This window comes from Vanacampus margaritifer, chromosome 16 (assembly GCF_051991255.1).
Source record: "Vanacampus margaritifer isolate UIUO_Vmar chromosome 16, RoL_Vmar_1.0, whole genome shotgun sequence".
Lineage (NCBI taxonomy): Eukaryota > Metazoa > Chordata > Actinopteri > Syngnathiformes > Syngnathidae > Vanacampus > Vanacampus margaritifer.
The window spans coordinates 11,919,058-11,941,828 of record NC_135447.1 but is presented as its reverse complement, the minus strand read 5'-3'; the positions used below and the strand labels follow the sequence as shown (position 1 = coordinate 11,941,828).

Sequence of the window (22,771 nt, the reverse complement as noted above, 5' to 3'; positions counted from 1 at the left end):
GCCTCCATTGGCCTCCCTACGAGACAGTGGCACTCGCTATGCATGACCTGGTCGCACATCCAAGACAGCCCCACGCTGTACGTCAACGGAACCGTGACAGAGCTCAAGGCTGGCGAGTAAAGTTTTTCACGTCACAAAAACCTGCCAATTACAAAATATTTTTTCTCATGAAGGATTTGTGTTTAGAATTTGAGGACAATGTATGAATGTAATTCATTTGGAAAGGAGGCTGTTAAGCAACAAAACGGGTTCACACTGAAAATGTCTTAATGTTGTTTTGTTGTGCAGTTGAGGATCGCAACACCTCTTCCACCTCCCGTTGCGAGATGGCCCCCAACGGGACGCTCACACTGGGCGTGGCTCACCATCTGGTGGACGGGGCCGTGCGTATCCTTCCGTCCGGCGACTTTTTGGCTAGCTTGTCTCTCTTCCGCCTGTGGGGGCAGCTACGCAGCGGACACGAAGTGAACGAGGTCCGATGCACCGAAGGAGATGTGGTGCACTGGAGCAGGGAGCAGTGGGACACACGCATCTGTGCACCCATACCTGATGCCACACTCACCTGTGGTTAGTACCAAGCACACCAGCACGCTATCATTTTAATATTAGAGACATCCATCCATCCATCCAATTAAAATGTATCCATCCATCCATCCATCTATTTAACATTTGTCCGTCCATCCATCCGTCCATCCATTTATTCTGTTAACATTTATCCATCCACCATCTATCCATCTATTTAACATTTGTCTGTCTATCCATCCATCATTCATCCAATTAACATTTATCCATCCATCCATCTATTTAACGTTTGTGTCTATCTATTGTCCATCTGTCCATCCATCCATCCATCCATCCATCCAATTAACATTTATCCATCATCCATCTATTTAACATCTGTCCGTCCATCCAATCCATCCATTTATCCTATTAACATTTATCCATCCATCCATCTATCTAACATTTGTCTGTCTATCCATCCATCATTCATCCATCCAATTAACACTTATCCATCCATCTAACATTTGTATCTATCCATTGTCCATCCGTCCAGCCATCCATCCATCCAATTAACATTTATCCATCCATCTATTTAACATTTGTCTGTCCATCCATCCATCGTCAATCCACCCATCCAACATTTATCCATCCATCCAACCATCCATCTATCCTATTAACATTTGTCCATCCATCCATCTATTTAACATCTGTCCATCCATCCAGCCATCTGTCCATCCATCCATCCAATTAACATTTATCCATCCGTCCATCTATTTAACATTTGTCCATCCATCCGTCCGTCCGTCCATCTATCCAGCCAACATTTGTCAATCCGTGCATCCATACATCCATACATCCATCCAACATTTAGAGACATCTGTCTATTCATCCATCATTCATCCAATTAACATTTATCCATCCACCATCTATCCATCTATTTAACATTTGTCTGTCTATCCATCCATCATTCATCCAATTAACATTTATCCATCCATCCATCTATTTAACTTTTGTGTCTATCTATTGTCCATCTGTCCATCCATCCATCATCCATCCAATTAACATTTATCCATCCATCCATCTATTAAACATTTGTCTGTCCATCCATCCATCCGTCAATCCACCCATCCAATCCATCCATCTATCCTATTAACATTTGTCCATCCATCCATCTATTTAACATCTGTCCGTCCATCCAGCCATCTGTCCATCCATCCATCCATCCATCCATCCAATTAACATTTATCCATGCGTCCATCTATTTAACATTTGTCCATCCATCCGTCCGTCTGTCCATCTATCCAGCCAACATTTGTCAATCCGTGCATCCATCCAGCCATACATCCATCCAACATTTATCTGTCCGTCCATCCATTCATCAATCCATCCGTCCATGTATTTAACATTTATCCGTCCATCCATCCATCTGTCATCCAGCATTGGTCCATTCATCCTTCCATCCATCCATCCATTTAGCAGTTGTCCGTCCATCCGGCCATCCATCCATCCTTTGATCTTTTTAATGTCCACGCCGCCTCCATCTATTTACCATCATCCCTCTATCTCCCAGCTACTTGCCCATCCAATTTCTATCCATTCCCTGATCAATAATTCCACATCCATCTATTTGCCCATCTGTCTATCCAAACATCCTGAATTAAATCAAATTGATGACATTTAAACCACGCGAACTGCTTTACAGCCTCCTCAGTGGTTTGTTCGTTTATGTGATCGATCGCCTGGTTAAATCTTGACTCGACTTCTAATCACGTCAGTTGAGCAATTATAGAAACTCGTGTATTCAATGACAGACTTGTAAGTGACTTATTATTAGCTGTAATAATGTACATTGGCTTCAGTCTGTTTAGTGCCACAACAACCTTCTTTTCTTTTCCAGTGGTTAAATGCTAGTAGGGCTCATCCAGGATTTGAACCCAGGACCTCTCGCACCCGAAGCGAGAATCATACCCATAGACCAACGAGCCACACTCAAGTTTGGAAGATTATTATTCAGATGCCAAACTCTCACTAAAACTTGCTTTGCAGAGTGGTCCATTTACAAGGTGAGCCTGAAGTTCAGCATCATTCGCAATGACAGCAACAACACGGAGCACTACACCGCCAGAGACATCGCACATCAATGGGTATAAGTGGAAGACGTACATCACATTGGACGGTGCAGGACATTTTGTAAGCCGAATAATGTCAAAAAGCACATTTGTGTCCATTTCAGCTCCGAGCTGTGTTGCCTTCAACCATCTATTTAAACCACGTGTCCGTGTTAGAAGCAAGCAGGTGGGACAACGTTTGGACTTTTGAATTTATCCGACCATTAACTCTTTGACTGCCAGACGTTTTCAGAAGCGGGATGTCGCCAGTGCCAGCCGATTTAAGCATTTTGACTGATCTTTCAAGGTCCACAGAAAATTTTGTGTTTGGACTATGGAAACACACATACTACCAAATGAAAGATTGAACTCATCTTTTATCAGAAAAAGTTTGTTTCTACCTTATTCCATTTTTCAGTAATCAACAATAGAAAATGGTTAGTTTCACCGAAATGCTCTGTTTTGAAACAAAAAGCGGAGAAAAAGAGCTTTTTGTGAAACGATATTATTTCATGCACTCTAGTTAATTTGACACCTTTTTTTTCCCATGAATGATGCTACAAACACCTAAATAGTGCTTTACTTCTGTAAAACACTACCACCAACAAAGAAAAAGTGTTTTTTGATAGCACAATACGTTTATTTCCATTCAACAGTGTAACAATTTGACAAAACAATTTGGCAAACTATTTACAAATGTGTGCAACCGTGGTACTATTTACAATTGTGTGGATGTTTCAAATACAGTTTTTCTTTTTGTAACACTCCCCTGCGTGCAAGAGGACGCAGCAGGATTTGCACAACAGATTCATTTCACTGCGATGGCCTCTTAGCGTGCAGACGCTACACTTTCTTGCTGGCTTTTTTTTTTCCGGGTAATAGCAAGTATATACTGCAGTGTGTGTTTGGCCATGTTGCCATCAAGTCTACTCTCAGGATCATGATACGGTGACGTTACGGTGGTGTTACGTCTGGCTTCCTCATGTCCTTCAGTTCCTATACCGGGTGGTTGATCCATCTTATCGGCTCCATTCATGGTGGCATTGTAGTCCATAACCAGTGTCTTCTCCGTGATCAGACTGTACCCACTCCTCCGATGAATATGCATTGGACTCGGGGCACTCTTCGTCGTCCGATTGAACGTCCGCCTGAGCGTCCGCCTGAGCGTCCGCCTGAGCGTCCGCCTGAGCGTGCTCGGTTGTGCTGTTAGCATCGCTAGCCGGTGAGGCTTTATGACGTGATCATAGCCGCCGCGTCAACGCTTCCAACTTCGGCGTCAACCTCGGAGTCACCACCATCATCGTCGTCGTCATCAATGTGCTCTTTAGCATTGGTCGATGCTTTTCGTCTTTGAAAAAAATGCTCAAGCGTGAGCTGCTTGCAACCGGTCGCCATTATGGCTTCCTCAGCCATTGTCCCCTCAACACTCTAGCTCCGCCTCACATCTTCTACTGACGCCTACCCAATCTTGTCCAAAGAGAGTCATCGCTGCCATCTAGGGGCAAAAAATAGGCATTATACTAACTAGATCTGCTTGATACTTTCAGCACAGCTGGCCAAGGCTTTCCTCCACCCGTTTCCAAAAAAAACCCAAAAAAACTTGGTGAACGTCTTTGGCGCTCCTCCGTAGGATTTTACTAAACGTTATTTAACGTTTTTGGCAGTCAAAGAGTTAAATGTCATCTGAACATTAGTTTGACACTATTTTGATCAGCTCTAGTGCAGAAGATGATAACATGATGAATGCGTCGGTTGGAGACAAGCTGGTGAGTAATCAATGGCTACTGAAATACACAGCATGTCAATCACACCTTGTACCAAGTGTTTGAATGTGTCCTTTATCCCGCAGGTGCGCCGGGGCTCCTCCAAAATCAACAGGTGCGAGACATTTGACATCAGTCCAAACAGAAATCCTAAAAGTTGACGTGTGTCTTGCGTAGTTTTGCCGGGCTGGCGTACGTGAACGTCATCCCCAGCGCGGACGTGGCGGTGGTGCAGAACATGATTCAACCCAAACTGGAGCCCCCCTACACGGAGCCCAGTGGTGTGGTCCAGGTGCAGGTTGACAAAGACAGCATACAAACCATGCCCGTTGGTAGGAAAGCAGTTAGAGGTTTTACTTGTTACCATGACAACAGACGCTAAATTGCCTTCTGCGCCTTTAGACAGTTTCCCCTTCAATTCAACGTCGCCCGCCGTGACCACAACGCGTCCTCCTGTCACGACATCAATGCTTGCTTCTAATTCCCCCAACATCACGGGTCAGTGCTTCATGACGATGCCTATACTGTATTCATCTTTGGACAACTTGATACAAAATATTTACTTTCTCTCACAAGATTTTTGTGGGATTTTTCTACATTTGCTAAGATTTTATTTGGGTTTCTTTCCTCCTTAAAATATAGGATTTTCTAGAAAATATGTAGACGATCGCTAATGTCTAAAATAGTTTTCTAAATAAAATTGAGATTTTAGTAGGATTTTCCTCCAATTTTATCAATAAACTCGCAACACTAGTAGACTTTTTTTTTTTACAAAGTATTTAATTTTAGTAGGATTTTTTTATACATAAAATAGATACTGTAGATGTATAAAGATGTCACAACTTTTGTAGGATATTTTTTATCTAAACTCACAACACTAGTAGATTTATTATTATTATTTTTTTTTTTACAAAGTATTACATTTTAGTAGGATCTTTTTTATATATAAAATGTCACAACTTTTGTAGGATATAACCAGTATTTTATTATTTGATTGATGATCTTTCTAGAAAATATATAGCCGATCTCTAATGTCTAAAAGATTTTTCTAAATAAAATTGAGATTTTAGTATTATTTTCCTCCAATTTTATCAATAAACTCACTAGATTCTTTATTTTTTATTTTTTACAAAGTATTTAATTTTAGTAGGATTTTTTTTAAATTGATAAAATAGATACTGTAGATGTACAAAGATGTCACAACTTTTGTAGGATAAATCCAGTATTTTAATATTTGATTGATGATCTCTCAAGATTTGACTAGGATTCTATATATATATATATATATATATATATATATATATATATATATATAATATTTATTTAGTTTAATTTTTCATACATTCAGAGCTGTACTATGAGGTGCGGGCCATCGTGTCCATAACGGGAGAATGTGACACCCAGCACCTTCTCAGCACATGGGTGAGCACCCTTTCCGAATTGACGCTCGATTAGCTTTGCCTGGATGAAATCTTCACGTCACGCGAGAATGTCTGGTTCTTCGCAGCTCAACGACATTATGTCTGAACACATGATGCTGGTGCTCGGCCTCCAGCTGCTCCCCAAAGATCTCAGGTATGCTCACATGCTTCCGTTTACACCAAAATCAGCCACCAAGTTCACGTTCTTAATGTTCCCCGCAGACGTAAAGGCGCCCCCGCACACTTTAACTTGTCTGCTTCTGATGGGGTAAGATAACGTTCCTTAATAGTGGCTGATACTAGACTACTCATATGAAGTTATTAATGTCAATAATGTGTTTTTTTTGTTATGGCTGTTTAATTCAATAACTGTATTTAGTGTTAGTTTCTGATATGCGCAAAATATGCGGCGGCACTGGGTGGCATTTCTGGCAAGGTAGCGACACATAAAAAAAAAAGTTTGATTCAATGTTGTATGCACTATTGCATGTTGAATGGCCGCTTTTCCACCTATGTCAATATTGTCTTCTTTTTCCCCCCCAGGTGTCTACAAACTTTGTGTCCAGGTACACATGTCGGAGCTGATATTAATTTCATTTCGGACAATTTTATCACATTTTTGTTTTGGTAGATTTTGCTCAAAATTAATTGATTTCACAACACTTTATTTTATACAAAATACTAATTTTAAATTCATTATTCATTAAATTCAATGTGGGCAAAAAAAATTTTTTATCAGGATTTTATACAAAGTAGATATAATGAGTCTTAGGCGGGAATTTGTACAAATAAATATTGTAGAAGTTTTGAAGGACTTTCTATAAAATGAATAGCCCGATTTGTGATATTGTAGCAATATTTTGTCCAAAATTAACTGCAACAGTGATAGTCTACATGCCGCTCTTAAAACTTTATTAGGAAAAAAATCGATGTTCTCACAAATATTAGAGTGTGATTTTTTTCTACAAAATCAATCTCACAAGAAATTAGTGGGGTGGGATTTTTACACAGTAAATTGATTTTATTAGTTTATTTTTATTTTTTTTATTTTATTTTTTTACAAAATAGATGTAGTTTGGAGTTTGTACACAATGAATTAATGTTATTACAGAATTTTACAAGGATATTTATAAGTAGGATTTTTCTTTACAAAATGAATATTGTAGCTGTTGTGCATCCAAGTGGAAAAACTATTAGTAGGATTTTCTGCAAAATATACGGATGCTCTCACAAGAATTTAGTAGGATTTTAACACAATCTATTGAGTTAAATTTATTTTTTTGTTTAATCTATATTATGATGAGACGTTGGAGGGATTTTGTAAAACAACCAAATTAACACATGCAAAATTTTAGAAGGATTTTTTTTTCTCCAAAAATGACTTTAGTAGCATTTTCTACAAAATAAATATGAGACTAGTGGGATTTTGTACCAACTGACACAATTTCCTTAGTTTTTTTTTCTTTCCAAATGAATAGATTTTGTCTTCTCTGCAGAGAGAACGTAATCTTCCAGGTTCAGGTGATGTCATCGTCTGTCAACTCTCAAAAAACGGAAGCGCTGATACGAGACCTGCTCCTGACGCCATATGTCCAAGGTCCCGTCCACATAGAAACCCAGGATGTACAAATAAGTCGCATACGTAAGCAAGCAGATGTCAAAGGTTGAACGGTTGAAGAAGGATGCCATTGCTTGACTTGGTCTTTTTTTCTTCTTCTTATGTTTGACTGACGTCAGTGGATGTGATGTGTGAAGCGGTGAGTCAGCAAACAAGAAAAGGCCTCTTTGAGTGGCCCGTCACACCAGGGGGGAAAAACAGCACTCAGCCGTGCCCCAAAAACACCAAGCGCTACGCCACCAGACATTGGTGAGAAGCACATACATCAATGAAAAATAATTCAAGTAGGAATCGTTTTTTTTCCCCCCAAAGAAAAAAATCTGACATGATTTTAGTAGGATTTTATACAAAAACACTTGTGATTTTGTTAGGATTTCTACTTTCGACCTCACTGGAACGACAAAATCTAGCATGACTAGAGCATGTTTTGTGCATTGTGTTAAAGTGCAGACCTTTATATAGGATTTCATACCATATTCTCATGAGAACAAACTCCAAAGAAAATGAACTTGCTGCCCTTGTGAAACTAGAAGCGGCTCATTAAATTATCTTATGTCAACATGAAAGCTTCAATAAATGTGCGCTTGCGAGTTGTGATGACTTCCGTTGGTACATATTGACATGGCCGCTTCGCTCTGCATGTTGACTTGGTTCATGCAATAAAAACATTCATCAGATGCTTCGTACCGTGTGCGTCTCACACGGTTCGTAGTATTTCTGAACAAGATAATAAAATGAGTACACAGTGTATGGAGCCTTTAAAGTTCAATGGAAATAATCTCAACTTGTTTTTTTATTCAAGTTTATTCATTCATTTTTGTTGTGGGAGGTGAACTTGGGAAGCCTCAAAAGCACCTTATAAGTGCAGTGATATGAATGGACTCCTCAATGTGTTTGTTTAGTAAGCTGAGCCTGAGCACCGGATGGATGGCCCCGAATCTTCAAGAGTGCCATCTAGTGGTGGAAACCATCCCTGATCTGGATAATGTGGACGTCACTCCCGGTCTGTCACGACACTAAACACAATCTTGGTTTGGGGCTCCGGATGGCGGAGTGGTTACCGTCACTAATAGCCTTCGGTGCAGGTTGGCGTGAGTTCGCTTCCCTCCTGGGAGACCGTATATGTGTGTGAGGGCACAAAAAAACAAACAAAAAACTCAATCTTGGGTTGGGTGACTGGGTCATATTAATGAATGAATCAGAATGCCTTTGTCCTTTATTGTCATTGCACATAAATAAATATATAAATACAACGAAATTAGAAACAGAGGTGGCAAATCCAAGTCCACAAAGTAAAAATCCTGCTACAGTTTGGCTTTAGCCCCAGGTGCTAGCTAGCTAGCTAGCTCCCTTGCTAGCTCCCCGGATGCTTGTTTACCTGCTACGACGGGCTAAAGCCAACAGTGGCAGGGTTTATGTTATCCAAACACCAACATTAAAAACCTTAAAACATTCTTCCCACATACTACACACAAACACAAAAATAAGGACTAATAATATATAACTAGAAAATAACATTTCTGGAGAAATTGCATGAAAACTGTGGAATGATTTTGAATGGCATGGAATGATGCACAAGGACCTGAAAAGAGCTGAACTATCGAAAGTTGGAACGGTTAGAATCAGTGAATACATGTAGAAATTACAGCAGGAAAAAAAAAGGGGGTAGGGTTTGAAGAATCAAGTAGAGTAAGGCGTGATTTTGCGGGATGGAAAAATGGAAGCGCTCATGGCGTGAATAGTGGGAATATTTTGAAATTGGAATCACAAAAATCGGATGTATTATGTGAATGGAGTAAGTGATAAAGAATAAATTACAAAATGGGGCAAGGTTTGAAGAATCAGGTCGGAAATGGAGTAAGGTTTGAAAAATCAAGTAGAGAATGGATTAATAATAATCCCTTAAATGAAAGGAAAGAGTTAAATATTTTGAATGTCACTTTGAAATTATGTAGATGTGTAATGTTGAATTTGCTATTGGGAATCAATGTGGAATAGTAGGGTACAAAATAGGGAATTGTGGGTAAGGTGTGAATGGAAAAAATGGAAGCGCCCATGGTGTGAATATTTGGAATATTTTGAAATTGTAATCACAAAAATCGGTTGAAAAATGTGAATGGAGTAAGTGATGAAGAATCAATTAGAAAATGGGGTAAGGTTTGAAGAATCGGGTAGGAAATGAAGTAAGGTTTGAAGAATCAAGTAGAAATCCGACTAATAATCATCCTAAAAGTGAAAGGAATGAGTTCAATGTTTTGAATGTCACTTTGAAATTATGTAGATGTGTAATGTTGAATGAATGTGAAATAGTAGGGTACAAAATAGGGTAAGTAAAGCATGAATTTTGGAACTGTAAAATATGGAAGAGTTCATGGCGTGAATTGGTGGAATATATAGAAGTTGGAATAAAGTAAATCAGATGAAAAATGTGAAATTTTGAATCTTCCATTAAGAATAAATGGGGAAAAATAGAGTACAAAATCAGGAATTGTGGGTAAGGCATGAATATTTGGAATAAGAAAAATACAACCTAGAGTAGCGTGAATTTTTGGAATATGTTAAAATTGGAATGACGAGAAACGGATGAATTATGTGGAAGTAGATAAATGCCGAAAAAGTGGGAAGTTTGAAGTACAGGAATAACATATCCTTCACACAATAAAGGCACCCATTAGTTAAAATGCTTCTTATGGCTGTATAAAAGAGTCACTGCACTCGGGGAAAAAACCTTCTCGAGTGCAGTGACTCTTTTAAACAGCCGTAACCTCCATGACCTATCATGTGGATATTTGATTTCCAGAGAACGCCTTGGACGTGGTGGAGATGATCGAAAGTTTACTGAGCAACCGCTCCGAGCTCCAACATCCGGAGATGGTGACGGTGCTGGACAAGCTGAAGGACGTTGTGGACGTCAGGATGATGACCGCTGACTTGGGACAAGCTCTCGTCGATACCATCTCTGACATCCTGGAATCTCGCAGCTACTTCTTGCCCTTCACCAACACGTAACGTGGAACATGAAGCATTTAAAGAAGGGAGACTTTTTTTTATTTTATTTATTTTTTTATCATAATCCATCCGTGTGCTGACCTCCAGGATTGTGAACATCACAGAAGCGGTGGGAGACTGCATGGTGGGATTCCAAGACTCGTCCACTGTGGTGGCTCCGGCCGTAGCAGTTTCGATGGTGGACGTGGTTCCCGGGCACTTTGCCGGTTTGACTTTTGGAGTGTCATTTCACGGGGCCGGCTCAAAACCTGAGGTTGGCTCTGACACAAATGATCACAAGCACTCAATAAATTGTTGTCCAGTAAAGTAGGGTACACACATAAGGACTCGCAAGTATTTAAATAATTAACATAATTTGTGTTTGGAAAAAATCTTTTTTGCAGGGATTTTGCATAAAATCGATAGATATAGCTTAGGGTGTCAAACATACGGGTCGCGGGCCAGAAACGGTCCATCAGGGGGTCCAATATGGCCCGTGAGGTCAGAACACAAAAAGCAGTTAAATTAACTGCTGTTGCTAATTTTGTCCACCGATGACCACTTCAATGACTGAAACTTGGCTGATGCAAACATTTTGCGCTCATTTTTGTCAATAAATTTCTGTTTACTCTACAATGAGATAATAATAAATGGGAATGTTTTCACAATATACTTTTATTCCCACACACAATTTTCCACCTATCATTACCTATAGTTTATTAGACCCCAGACATGCTGTTCCGGCCAAATTTGGGTGAAAGTGGCCCCTGAATTAAATCGCGGGTTCGGCAAATTATGCAATAAACACCAGCAACATGTTTCGACTCCCAACCCAAAGCTACATTCTGTTCTTTTCAAAAGGACTTGTTCGGACCACATTACACATCGTGTCCCCAACAAATCTCCATTTGACAGTCCAGGAGCTCCCGGCCATGCAGCATGTGAGCTGTACAGATGGGCGGCCATTAAAACGTCCACTGTAGGAATGCCAGCCACCTGTTTGTCTTCCTGTTTCAGATTTTCCTCAACAAGGTCCCTCTGAGAGACACAGTGGCTTTCATAGCTTTACCCTCCATCCTGCAGCACAGCTTCACACACAGCCAGAGCCCGTCGAGGGTCCAGTTTCAGTTCTATGGCATTCCGGAGCTCTTCAAGGTAGTGTTGATTTCGTCAACGAAAACTAAACAAAAATCATTTCGGCAACACACATTTTTCACCGGACTTACACTGGGCTAGACTATAGACTAAAACCCTCATTAATAAACAATAAGTGAGACTAAATCAGAATGCGTTTTCGTCAACTAAAAACTGGACTAAAATCGATGGACATTTTAGTTCATGAACAAAAACGAGGCAAAAATGATATGATTTTGTAAAATCTTGTCTCTGCTAATCTGTCACTGTCTAATGCTGGCTAATTTACTAGCTCATAGCATGGAGCCATAGTAGCCACTTGTTAGTATAATTTAATTGTGTGTGAAGTTGTTTTTTTTTTTATCAAAAAGATGAAAGAAAATTTTATGTGAAATGGTTTTAGATCCAAAATGTTCAACATAATCTGCTTATAAAAAAATACAGTTAAATGATTGTCCTGACTAAAGATAGACTAAAACGTTGACAGTTTTTGTTGACTAAAACCAGACCAATAAAATTATGTTTTCTTGAACTACAAATAAAGACTAAAATGCTAGATCTATAGTCGACTAAAAATGGACTAAATAAAAATGGGATGAGGTAGACAAACTATGACAAAAACTAACAAGCGTGATTGAAACTGCACTAAATTTAAAAATGGTGGATAAAATTAACACTACGTGACACTTAATTCTTGAAATAAGAAACTGAAAGAGGTGAAATAATTTGTCCTCTTTTGCGTGTTCCAAAAATTGAAGATGAGACTTCTTTGTGAGAAAAACTCCTTGCAAGGATGATTTATTACAGGGACTCTCCGGTCACACACTCTGAACATCACGTAAAGGGTGGAATTCCAGGGTATGCGTGCCCCCTCTCTTGGGAAAGAGGGCTCTTTATAGAATCCAAATCAGAAGAGAAATGCCTTTTCTCTTCCCATCATGAATAAGTAAAGCAGATTGGTTTTCACACAATATGTTATATAACAGAAGAAAAACAGAGAACAAAAACAGAATTTTCAGTACACAGTTCGCAGCTGTTTTCATCTTTTAGACAAAATATACTCTCAGGGTACTTTTTCCCAAAACAAAATCTCACAAACAAATTGAACTTGACATAGAGTGGCCGTGAGTGATGGTGCGAACAGACTGTGTGTGTGTGTGTGCTCTCTCACGAATAGAATGTGTGTGCGCAGGACACTGAGAAGGAATTTTTAGACAAAAACAAGGTTAAGGTCAAATTATACTGAGTTCAACACTATTTCACCTACTCTACGCATCTATAAAACATTTCAACATGTTTAAAATATGAAATAAAGAATTAAAAATGTTAATAATGTATAACAAAAGAAATTGGGTTGATTTCCAGAATCAGCAGAAGGATCAGACCCTCAACAGTTTTGTGGTGTCCGCCAGCGTCAGCAACTGCACCTCCCCCATCCGGGACCTCCAACAAGACGTCCGAGTCACGCTCCGTCATCTCCGACCCAAACGCGTACGAGCGCAATCGTCATCGCGGCAAATGTGTGAATGATGCTTGAATGCGCTTGAATGTATTTCAGCCCCATATGGACACGCGGTGTGTGTATTGGAACTTCAATGAGAACGGTAAGCAGTCGACACTCGAAAATGGACTCGCTCCTATTTTGTTGTGATTTTCGTGTGTGTGCGTTCGTGTGTGTGCCAGACGGTCACGGAGGCTGGGACCCTCGCGGCTGCAGGGAACACAACAGCAGCGTCAACTTCACCACGTGTCTGTGTGATCATCTCACACACTTTGGAGTTCTTCTGGTCAGCACATTTTAAAGTCTTCAGCGAAACTAACATTTTGGAATGTGGGGATGCCAAAATCTTTTTTTTATGGAAGAACGTCCCGAATGTGTTTTTGTGTCCAGGATGTCTCCAGGGCTCCTGTGGATGAAGCTAATGAGCATGTGCTGACAGTCATCACTTACGTTGGCTGTGGAGTCTCCTCACTCTTTTTGGGCATCACCGTCCTCACTTACACGGCTTTTGAGTAAGACTCCAAAATGTATCAACAACGAAGGCTTGCTTGTCATGTGACCGTCTTCCTTTCCCTTCAGGAAGCTGCGTGGCGATTACCCGTCACAGATCCTCATCAACCTCTCGGTGGCCTTGCTGGGTCTCAACTTGGCCTTCCTGCTGGACTCGTGGCTCTCCTTGTGGGGCGTGGAAGGCCTTTGCGTGGCCGCCGCCGCCACGCTGCATTACTTCCTCCTGGCGTCCTTCACCTGGATGGGACTTCAGGGCCTCAACATGTACTTTGCCCTCGTCAAGGTCTTCAACGTCTACGTGCCGGCGTACATACTCAAGTTTTGTGCACTGGGATGGGGTGAGTCTGTCATACTGTACATACATACAAATTCAACTTGTATCTCAAGGCATGGAAACAGACAAACTTAGGGGTGTCAAAATGAGTGTTAATTTTGAGTTAATTTAAAATTCCTTTAAAGCTAGTACTTATTGTTTTAATGTGCGATTAATTACCGCTCCTTACTTGGAAAACCTGTACTGGGGGGAATTCCAGTCGCAACGCAGCAGACACGTCTATGTGGAAATTTAGCAGTAATAAATTTAATAATAATGCAAATATTTGTGGAGATTGGGGTCAAGTTGTATTTTACAAATTTAAAAATGTGCAGAATTTTACAAGTTGCTTCATGTTAAAGATAGCTCTTAATATGAAAAGAAAAATGCTGTCACCAAGGTCTTACAAATGCAATTATGCCATCTAGTGGCAGAAAAATGAACTCAACACAAATCACACTTTTAACTCAATTTTATGAATTATGAAATTACTGTATCAATGACTAATGCAGCCATATTTCTATTAGTTTAACATTTTTTCCAGTTTTATGTTAACAAGAGTGCGAAAACTTTCAGAAAATATTTTGTTGTGCATTTTATTGTTGTGCAATTAATTGTTGTGCAATTAATTACGACAAAAAAATCACCAGACACTTGTCTCTGTGTGTGTGTGTGTATATATATATATATATATATATGTGTGTACCAGAAAAAAATAAACTATACTAGTTTTTAATTTTTTACAACACAAAAAATAGAACTAAGCAATTCTTTAATACTGGTGCTGCATCATCTTGAATATATATTTACATGACAAAAACAATTCATACATTATATTTATACATTCCAGAGTATATACAGGTATTTTTCATTTTTAAAATATGAAATAAAAGATGTATTTTGTGTATATTTAATTGAAACTACAACAAATAAAATGAAACTATTTACAATTATTTTGTGAAAACATTTGTCCCCATAGTGATGGAGCATTAAAAAAAAAAAACATACTCACTGATCACTTTATTATGTTAAATGTCATAATAATAATAATGATTTTCCTAACGGATGGACTGTGTTTATTCACTTACAGGAATTCCGCTGGCGATTTGTGTGTTGCTGCTGATTGTGAAGCGAGACGCTTACGGCAGCCACCTCTACGCTGACGCTCGGAGCAGCCTGGAGCCGCTCGACAACACCGACAACTTGTATGTGCAATTCTGAGATGTGGCCAAATCCAAATTTCCACGGACTACATTCCTGTTTCCGTGTCCAGCTGCTGGTTGCAGGATGACGTGACGTTCTACGTGTCTGTGGTGGCCTACGCCTTGCTGGTGTTTCTCTTTAACATCGCCGTAAGCTCAAATTCAAACTATTGAATCAACTTTAAGAGAAATTAAAATGACGCCGACACAATTGAATCATTTCCCAAATTCTGGTTTTGCTTCTGTCAGGTTTTTGTGGTGGTTCTGATCCAGATTCGCCAAATGCGTGCCAAAAGTCCCGCTGTGACCCGCGGGGGGCTGATGCACGACCTGAAGGGGGTCGCCACTCTGACTTTGTTACTCGGACTCACGTGGACCAGCGGATTCTTTACCTGGGGGCCGGCCCGGCTGGTCCTGCTCTACATTTTCTCTATACTCAACACCTTTCAAGGTGGACAAGTACTGAATGAAAGGTCCTGTTCAGTCTGATGAGCCCGTCGACTGAATGTTGTTGTTTTTCCAGGGATTTTCATCTTTCTCTTCCACTGTCTGATGAAGGAGAATGTCCGAAGACAGTGGCGGATCCACCTGTGCGTTGGCAAATTACGCCTTGAGGATAACTCTGGTACACTCGTCTCTTGCAGGAATTCCGACAGTAGACTCGCGAAAGACACTGATGTGGGTCTCGTTGTTGTGTAGATTGGAGCCAAACGGCGTCCGTCGCCGCTCTCGCCACACCGGGATCGTGCCCCCTAAACGCCGGCATGCCGTCGGTGCGCTCTGTAGAGTCCAATTCCACTGAAAGCACGTCGGCGTCCTCGGAGTCAAGCCGCAGGGCCTCGTCCTACAAGAGGTCCGACCTGGGTCAGTGCAAAAAGCAGCACCACTCACTTGTCAAAGGCACCTTTGGGACTAGGATAGAAAACTGCATTTTTCATCGTTCTGTCTAAAACAGTGGTTCTTAACCCGGGTTTGATCGAATCTCTGCTGCAGAGAATTTGGTGCGCCCAGTAGTTCACTCGTGGCTGTCGTGATGGCACGTTGTGTGATTTAAAAAAAATTATTATTGTAAAACTATGGCGAGCAAAAGAAAGTGGTCCGACAAATATGTGCAATATGAATTCACATGCACAAGGGAACGTATGGTGTTCCACAGGGTTCAAGTGTGGGGCCTCTGCTGTTTTCATTAATCTGCTGCCCCTGGGTTCCACCTGAAGAAAACAGCGGTGGTAGTTTTCAAGTGCTCTCCAAGTATTGATTGGAGTGATGGGAGTCATTCGACAAGATCTATTTTCGTTGTCTACTTGTTGATTTTCTAGGATAAAAACTCTTGGTGGAGGCCTGTGCCTTTGTTCTTGATGAGATGGTTCATGATGATCCATCCCACAGGTATTTTGTTGAAGTCGCTGGTTTTCCCCCGTGCCCAGTCAACCTGTCCAGCGACTCAGCTGGATCCCCTCGCGAGGTCGGTGACCCCCACATCTGGTTGGAGAAGCCCACACCAGACGTCCAACACTCAGCCAGGCCTCATCAACACCAGACACGGAAATTAGCTGTTGCTTGTTCTCGGTAATTGTATCATGCAGTTATTGTTCTTTGTTTCCGCAAAGTACCACAAAAAAGCCTGCAATTATGAAGACATGAGCATCAGGATGAGGGAGGAGTTTGTTGCTAGGCAACTAGTGAGAAGACATTGTGCCAAAGAAGCTTAAAAAAATAGTTGTAATGGAAATGCTGAATTTTACATTGGAGATTGAATTAAATTGCTTTTTACTATATTGATAACTTCATCTCTCACTCGCGTTCAGTGTGCAATCACATTTTGCCATTATAGTACCTTGACTTATGAGCTTAATTTGTTCTGTGGCCATACTTGCAACTTAATGGTGAAAGTCTGATACTTCATAAATACATAATTAAATGTCATGCTTCAATTATCTATGGCATTTTCCATATGTACTGACATTAAACTAGCCGCCACTTGTAAGGAAGTCATGTGGTTTGGTTGAATCCATGTGTAATTCTTTTGGGATTGATATTCGGTTTGAGTCTGCAACTGGGAGTGGGAAAGCGAAGTAGCTGCACCTTTACACTTGTAAAGTTCCCTGCTGCCATCTTTTGGTGGCGTGTCTTAATCTCATTCGTGCCCAATTTTTGCTTGAAAAGCAAAGCAAAAAAAACAAAAACAACATAGGTTGGAGCACTTGTAAGTCAAGATACCACAGGCAGTGTCCTTTTTTTAAATAACTAGTTCATCTTTGCTGTAACTTCTTTTCAATGTCTGCACAATAAATTGTATGTTTTCACACCACTTTTATTGAGATGTTGAACCGTTTCTTTGCAACCAAAAGCACATTGCACAGGAACGCTGTGTTGGCCGTAAAACAGATAGTAACTTTAAGAACAAACAAATCTTAATATATTTCCCCCCAAAACACAACGTAAAGGCCTAATGCAGATAAACAAAACATGCAGGAGATCTGCTCAGGCGCTAAAGAAGTCCACCAACTTTTTGGAATTCCAGGGGCCGTAGTGGTTCCTGAGGAAGACGAGCTCCTTGACCGTCTGGTAGACGCTCGCCTCCACCTGATGCGCACACACACAAACATGAACACACGCATCCACATGAAAAGCTCAGCTTGAAACTCACCTTGATGTGATGGTAACTGGGCAGATCCAGAAAGTAGTCGTGTCCACCCAGCTGAGCCGCTTTGCAGAAGTAACTGTGGAGCGCTTTCTTGCACAGCCTGCTGGAGAAGTCGGGCCCGCTCATGGACGGAGAACTGCCAAGATCACAAGCGCTCGTGTTCCTTCACAAATTTGTCTCAGGTGAGACGACGTCACTTACCTGTGGTCAAGGAAGCCTTTGCTGCCGTCCACCACTTCGATGTCTCGATCTCCGAGGCACCAGTTGAGGCTGAGGACGTTGTGCTGAGGCGACACCTTGACGGGCTGAACCTCTTCGCAGCACAGAAATCGGGTGTGATATTTCTTGTAGAACGGCGGCAGAATGTCCTCCCAGCCGTCGCCCAGACACTCATTGGTGATGTCCGACAAGCGGCTGGCGTACAGCTTCTGGCCTCCTGCAACCACACACATGACCATTTCAAAACTTAACCCCAAAGCAGACTTGATGATCGCATATCAGCGCCACGTCATTACCGAGCACCATGCTTGTGATGTAAAGCGGCTGGATGAAGTGGCTGAGCAGAGCGCCCTGCACGCCCACGAAGGTCCACAGGCACAGCTTGTCGGTGGCCGAAATGCAGCACACTTTGGACGCCCAGTGACTCGGCCTGAGGTGGGTGGCGGGCATCAGTAAACTCTTGGCGTGATACTGCAACTTTACGGGGTATCGAGTGCTGTAGGCGGAGCCCCTTGAGACGGCAACAAACGGGGGAGATGTTACTCATTTGCTTCCATTGTCTGAAACTGCGACGGCGTATTAGGGCCACGTTAAGATATATATATATTTTTCCCCAGAGGGGGGTAATATTCACATAAAATAAAACAACAACACATTTGCGACTTTATTAAGTGGCAAATTTGCGAGAAAAAAAAACCCTCAGAAACTTACAACAAATACGCGTAGCTATAGTCTAATGTGAAGCTTCGTTGGTTAATGGAACGTTTATAAAATAAAAAGGCAGGATGGAGATAGATTTCTTAATTTAAACTTTACTCGTCATACACGGCAGCTAGAGCGACAACACTTCCTGATCTCCTATCAGCTGACTAACATGAACCAATCAGAAGCTAGCATCTTTAGGTAAATGCAAGTGAATGACGGAGAACAGAATTTGACACATGTACAAAAAAAAAATACTAAAATGTATGAATAATAATTCTGGAAACATAAATGTACAAGTAAACATACAATTTATCAAATTAACTTAAATGCTTGATCCGCAGGGTGTAGACCTTCGCAAGGCGAGGAGTCAAAGTGCAAATGCTTAACATGATATGCTTAACCTCTGCTAAAGCAATTACTATATCCTTATTTTAATAACCCGACCGAAAAGTATTGGCATAAACATCCGTGTATTTCTCATAAGTTTGAGTTTTTTTCCTTGTAAATCTGCAACTTTATAGTCGCAAATTTGCGAGTTTTTCCCCCTCAGAATATTGTCCCCCGTCTAAAAATAAATAAAAAATGTATATGTGGCCCTAATATGCTCTCGTATGAAACACATGGTCGCACCTCATGTAAAAGTCTTTGGCGGCTCCTTCAGGACATTGATTTGTGTAAAGGTGCAAGCTGATCTCTGCTTTGAGCCGAAGCTGCGGCTCGCCTGCGTTGCCCTCAAATATGCACGCCTCCTTGGACTGGGGGTCGGCGTCAAAGAAGAGCAGAAGCTGTTTGTAGAGGAACCTGAAGACAAAGACCACAAATGTCGCATCATGTGCAGTGAAGGCGGCGTTTGCTTTTTTGCCGCCGCACCTCAGGAGTGCCCGCCTGGCAATGACCATGGCGTGACAGTCGTGCATCATGGTCCCGTTGAAGCAAAGCCAACTGGTGCAGCAGGAGCGGCCAGTTCCCAACGCCACCACCTGGTAGTAATTGCACGATGTCTCTGACACTTTTTTTTTTTTACAAAGAAGCACACAAAAGTATTGTAAAGTTCATTTGTTATAGTTAATCATAAAGTTGTTTTTAAAATGTACAAAAAAGTGAAATGTACCTCTCACGAGGACAAAAGCCGCCATGTGGCTCTTGCAGTCGCGGAAATTGGGACACATCTTCAGGAGGCTGTCAAATTTGTCGCTGCTTATTGCCGCCATGTGTATTTTGTGGAAGTCTGTGTCCCAAACTAAACCACAGGATGTAGGAACAATCATTGGCCACAATATTAGGTACAGCGACACAATCTCATGCAGAAATTCTGCCTATATAGTTGCATGACACTCAAGTTTTGATTCACTGATAGAGGGAGATTCAACTGATAAGATTGCAAAATTTTTCATGAACACAGGACTCGGGTTCTGCAAGTGGTGCCAATGCAAAAAAAAAAAAGAAGAAGAGCAAAGTGAGATTGTTATTGTCATATATACTTGCTCTCAACAGGAAAACAAAACATATTTCAGTAAGATGCAGCTTCTCTAGGCAATGAGACAGTTTTGAACAGGCGCTGAACCTGAATGTGGTGAGGCCGAAAGCGAAGGAGTTGCTTCAATCTCAGTGGAATCCTTAAGGTCAGCAGTATTAGCTTCACACAGAGAACAGAGTGTGACTATTAATAAAAAAAAAATTCAAATCAGGATCTGAGGCCTATCCAGATAAATGTCTGCATTAACAGGCAACATAACCAGTTTGACAACTAGTTGAAGTGAATATATGAACCTTCTACAGCCGCTGAGTCCGGGGGCTGCTCAACAGTGAGGTCTTCGCCAGAAAGATTGACGAAAACCGTCTCGTCTGGGACCTCATCCTGAAGAATTACGACATAGAAAAATGACAGAGAACTTAAAGGATGATTTTTTTTTTTAAAGTATGTGTATTTTTCTCTATTTACCTCAACTCCAAAGACGTAATCAGAATCAACAACATTGGCATTTATGGGGGTGGACGTCATTGTCATTGGATGTGTTCCAGCTTCTTCAGTCACATGTTCGTCATCTCTACAGTGCATGTAAAGTAAAAACTTCACTTGGTAACGTGACAACTTTATGGCCCATAGTCCGTCGGCAAATATTTGCGTTATAATGGGACTTAAGTCAGCTGGAGCTATCTTACCACATGACATAGACAATGAGTTAATTGATATCTCACAAATTTGTACCATACCCTTCAGGATCATCAAAATGCAGAAAAGTGCTTTTGCCGTTTGAGCTGGCGTCTGTCCTCGGACTGTGTGCTACTTTACTCATCTTGCTGTTGTGAAGGTAAAAAAAACAACAACACACATTTATGTATATTTTCAGCTCAATACCCGTTGTTAACAAACTAGCAAAGTTCCGAAATTAATCTTAATTCAAGCAGATTCTCTTGGCGACCATTATCAGAAATCTACTGTTCTAATTATTTTGATTTCAACAACGCACTTGTCAAATTTAATTAAATATGGTAAACAATGCAGCAAATAGTAATTAATGTATCACTCGCCAAAGAAAGTTTGTCGTCTTTTATTCACAACACATGGCGCTAATTAGCTAGCAGCAAAGAAAAGGGAAAACGGGAAGTTAATTGTCCACCTGCAAGTAAACATCTCCCTGATTGGCTAGTCTCCAGGTACCAATCAGGCAGCGACTTACAGAAAGAAAGATATTTACAGAGTTAAACGCTCGTTATTATTTTTTACAAGTAGATTAATGGAGTCCAATCATCCGTATATGGTTTACTAACTAAAAAGTGAAGTTTTTTTCCCTTTCCAAATGCGGAATCAGATATAGCGCTTTATTAAATAACTTGTTGCTGTTGTATGTGTCCATAGAACTCGTGAACTCTGGCGCCATCTTGTGTACTCTTACTAGTTTTCTTTACAAACAAAATGGCTACCGGAGCAACAGTAAATAGACGAGCAGTGCCAGTACATTTTCACGCCTGTTCCATTGGTGATAAGCATTTCAAAAACATTTCCGTTTACATTTTCTCTTATTTTCTTTACAGATTTTTGTTAGTCTGAAGGTGCATTTACAATAAATGCCCTCTGTTTATGGTTTTGTTTAGTGCAGTGGCGTCCTAACTCGGTCTTCGAGGGCCAGTAGTCCTGCAGGTTTTAGATGTTTCTCTTCTCCAACACAGCTGAAGCTCATCAGCAAGCTCTCTGCTGATAGCGATCCTGTTGATTGGAACAGGTGCGTTGGAGCAGGGAAACATCCAAAACCTGCAGGACACCGGCCCTCCAGGACCGAGCTTGGACACCCATGGTTTAGTGATATCAGCTAAACACACAACATGTTAATTTCATGCTCAAACCGTGCATGATTGATTCATAATCAGAATCATATTTTATTTATATGTAACATCAGGAACCCTCGTCAAATATTTTGGAGTTTATTCTGCCGCTCAAGATGGTGCAAAGCCTCTGCCTTGACTTTACGTATAAATTGCCTATACAGTTAAAAAAGGATGTATAGCCTGAGAATCTAAACTGAGACTTGAACCCACAACCCCAGAATTGTGAGTCAGACATGCTACGTTTGTTTGCGAAAAAATAACAAATCAAATCTGTATGGATGCTCCAATGAGTTGAGATGAAATGAAAATGTGCCACTTGTTATGTTTTATGTATAGATGTAGTAAATGAGCAAATCATACAGAATGGTTTGTGGAGTTCTATGAATATCAAATTGTGAGGATGAATCCTTCACACATGAGCAAACACACATGCCGCCTAAACGAGAGGCCTTTTTTTTGCACTGGTGATATGTTCCCTTGATCATTGTGAAATTCAACACTATTTCTTTTCTGCTCACCTCAAGAGAGCCAAATGAGGCTTTCAATTGTGTGCGTGTGTACATATGTGTGTGAAATCACTCTGCTGAGGCACAATGGAAAACTTTCCCATTGTCATCCTCGCCTTCTCCTGTCTCTCTGTCGTTTCTATTTCTACCCCCTTGCCTCCTTTCCCCCTGCCTTTCTGTCTTATGATTTCACACCCACACAGTCTCCTAAAGGCTCGCAGATTTCACACTTTTATTTCGTAAATGAAGAAGAAAAAAAATCAAGTGGTGAGGGCACAGGGGACAGCTCCGTTTATTGTCGCAGCTTT

At 40.9% G+C, this 22,771-nt stretch overlaps 2 protein-coding genes across 4 annotated transcripts; one reads left to right on the top strand and one right to left on the bottom strand.

Moving 5' to 3' along the window:
• Window positions 1-42: 42 nt before the first annotated feature.
• adgrg4b (adhesion G protein-coupled receptor G4b) lies at window positions 43-17,356 on the top strand. Its single transcript, XM_077547219.1, has 29 exons — window positions 43-112; window positions 289-567; window positions 2,548-2,645; window positions 2,735-2,796; window positions 4,324-4,375; window positions 4,459-4,487; window positions 4,550-4,704; window positions 4,775-4,870; window positions 5,721-5,794; window positions 5,880-5,947; window positions 6,016-6,061; window positions 6,337-6,359; window positions 7,290-7,435; window positions 7,531-7,660; window positions 8,314-8,414; window positions 10,212-10,416; window positions 10,508-10,673; window positions 11,417-11,554; window positions 12,899-13,024; window positions 13,092-13,137; window positions 13,217-13,320; window positions 13,425-13,546; window positions 13,614-13,882; window positions 14,948-15,062; window positions 15,131-15,209; window positions 15,309-15,510; window positions 15,583-15,684; window positions 15,759-15,923; window positions 16,449-17,356. The coding sequence occupies exons 1-29, from the start codon at window positions 43-45 to the stop codon at window positions 16,610-16,612; spliced, it is 3,432 nt and encodes a 1,143-aa protein (XP_077403345.1). The 3' UTR covers window positions 16,613-17,356.
• Window positions 17,353-21,301, bottom strand: adad2 (adenosine deaminase domain containing 2). Of its 3 annotated transcripts, none has more exons than XM_077547384.1 (12): window positions 21,163-21,301; window positions 20,845-20,931; window positions 20,573-20,678; window positions 20,401-20,488; window positions 20,195-20,290; window positions 19,742-19,870; window positions 19,501-19,639; window positions 19,261-19,431; window positions 18,222-18,436; window positions 17,908-18,142; window positions 17,710-17,842; window positions 17,353-17,645 (listed from the first exon to the last, which is right to left on the bottom strand). In XM_077547384.1, the coding sequence occupies exons 2-12, from the start codon at window positions 20,925-20,927 to the stop codon at window positions 17,544-17,546; spliced, it is 1,497 nt and encodes a 498-aa protein (XP_077403510.1). In that variant the 5' UTR covers window positions 20,928-20,931; window positions 21,163-21,301; the 3' UTR covers window positions 17,353-17,543. The 3 variants fall into 3 exon arrangements, with proteins under 3 accessions (XP_077403510.1, XP_077403511.1, XP_077403512.1); XM_077547385.1 differs by having other exon boundaries at window positions 20,195-20,266; XM_077547386.1 differs by lacking the exon at window positions 20,195-20,290.
• Window positions 21,302-22,771: the final 1,470 nt, after the last annotated feature.

What these genes read in the sequence shown, in the direction of transcription:
- adad2 (XM_077547384.1), bottom strand. Translation starts at nt 20,927, where the DNA reads ATGAGTAAAGTAGCACACAGTCCGAGGACAGACGCCAGCTCAAACGGC. An exon ending in CATTTTGATGATCCTGAAGG is followed by an intron (nt 20,679 to 20,844) that starts GTATGGTACAAA and finishes CATGCACTGTAG; the next exon opens with AGATGACGAACATGTGACTG. An exon ending in AAAGGCTTCCTTGACCACAG is followed by an intron (nt 17,843 to 17,907) that starts GTAAGTGACGTC and finishes TGATCTTGGCAG; the next exon opens with TTCTCCGTCCATGAGCGGGC.
- adgrg4b (XM_077547219.1), top strand. Translation starts at nt 43, where the DNA reads ATGACCTGGTCGCACATCCAAGACAGCCCCACGCTGTACGTCAACGGA. An exon ending in CGCTACGCCACCAGACATTG is followed by an intron (nt 7,661 to 8,313) that starts GTGAGAAGCACA and finishes GTGTTTGTTTAG; the next exon opens with TAAGCTGAGCCTGAGCACCG. An exon ending in CTCGACAACACCGACAACTT is followed by an intron (nt 15,063 to 15,130) that starts GTATGTGCAATT and finishes TTCCGTGTCCAG; the next exon opens with CTGCTGGTTGCAGGATGACG.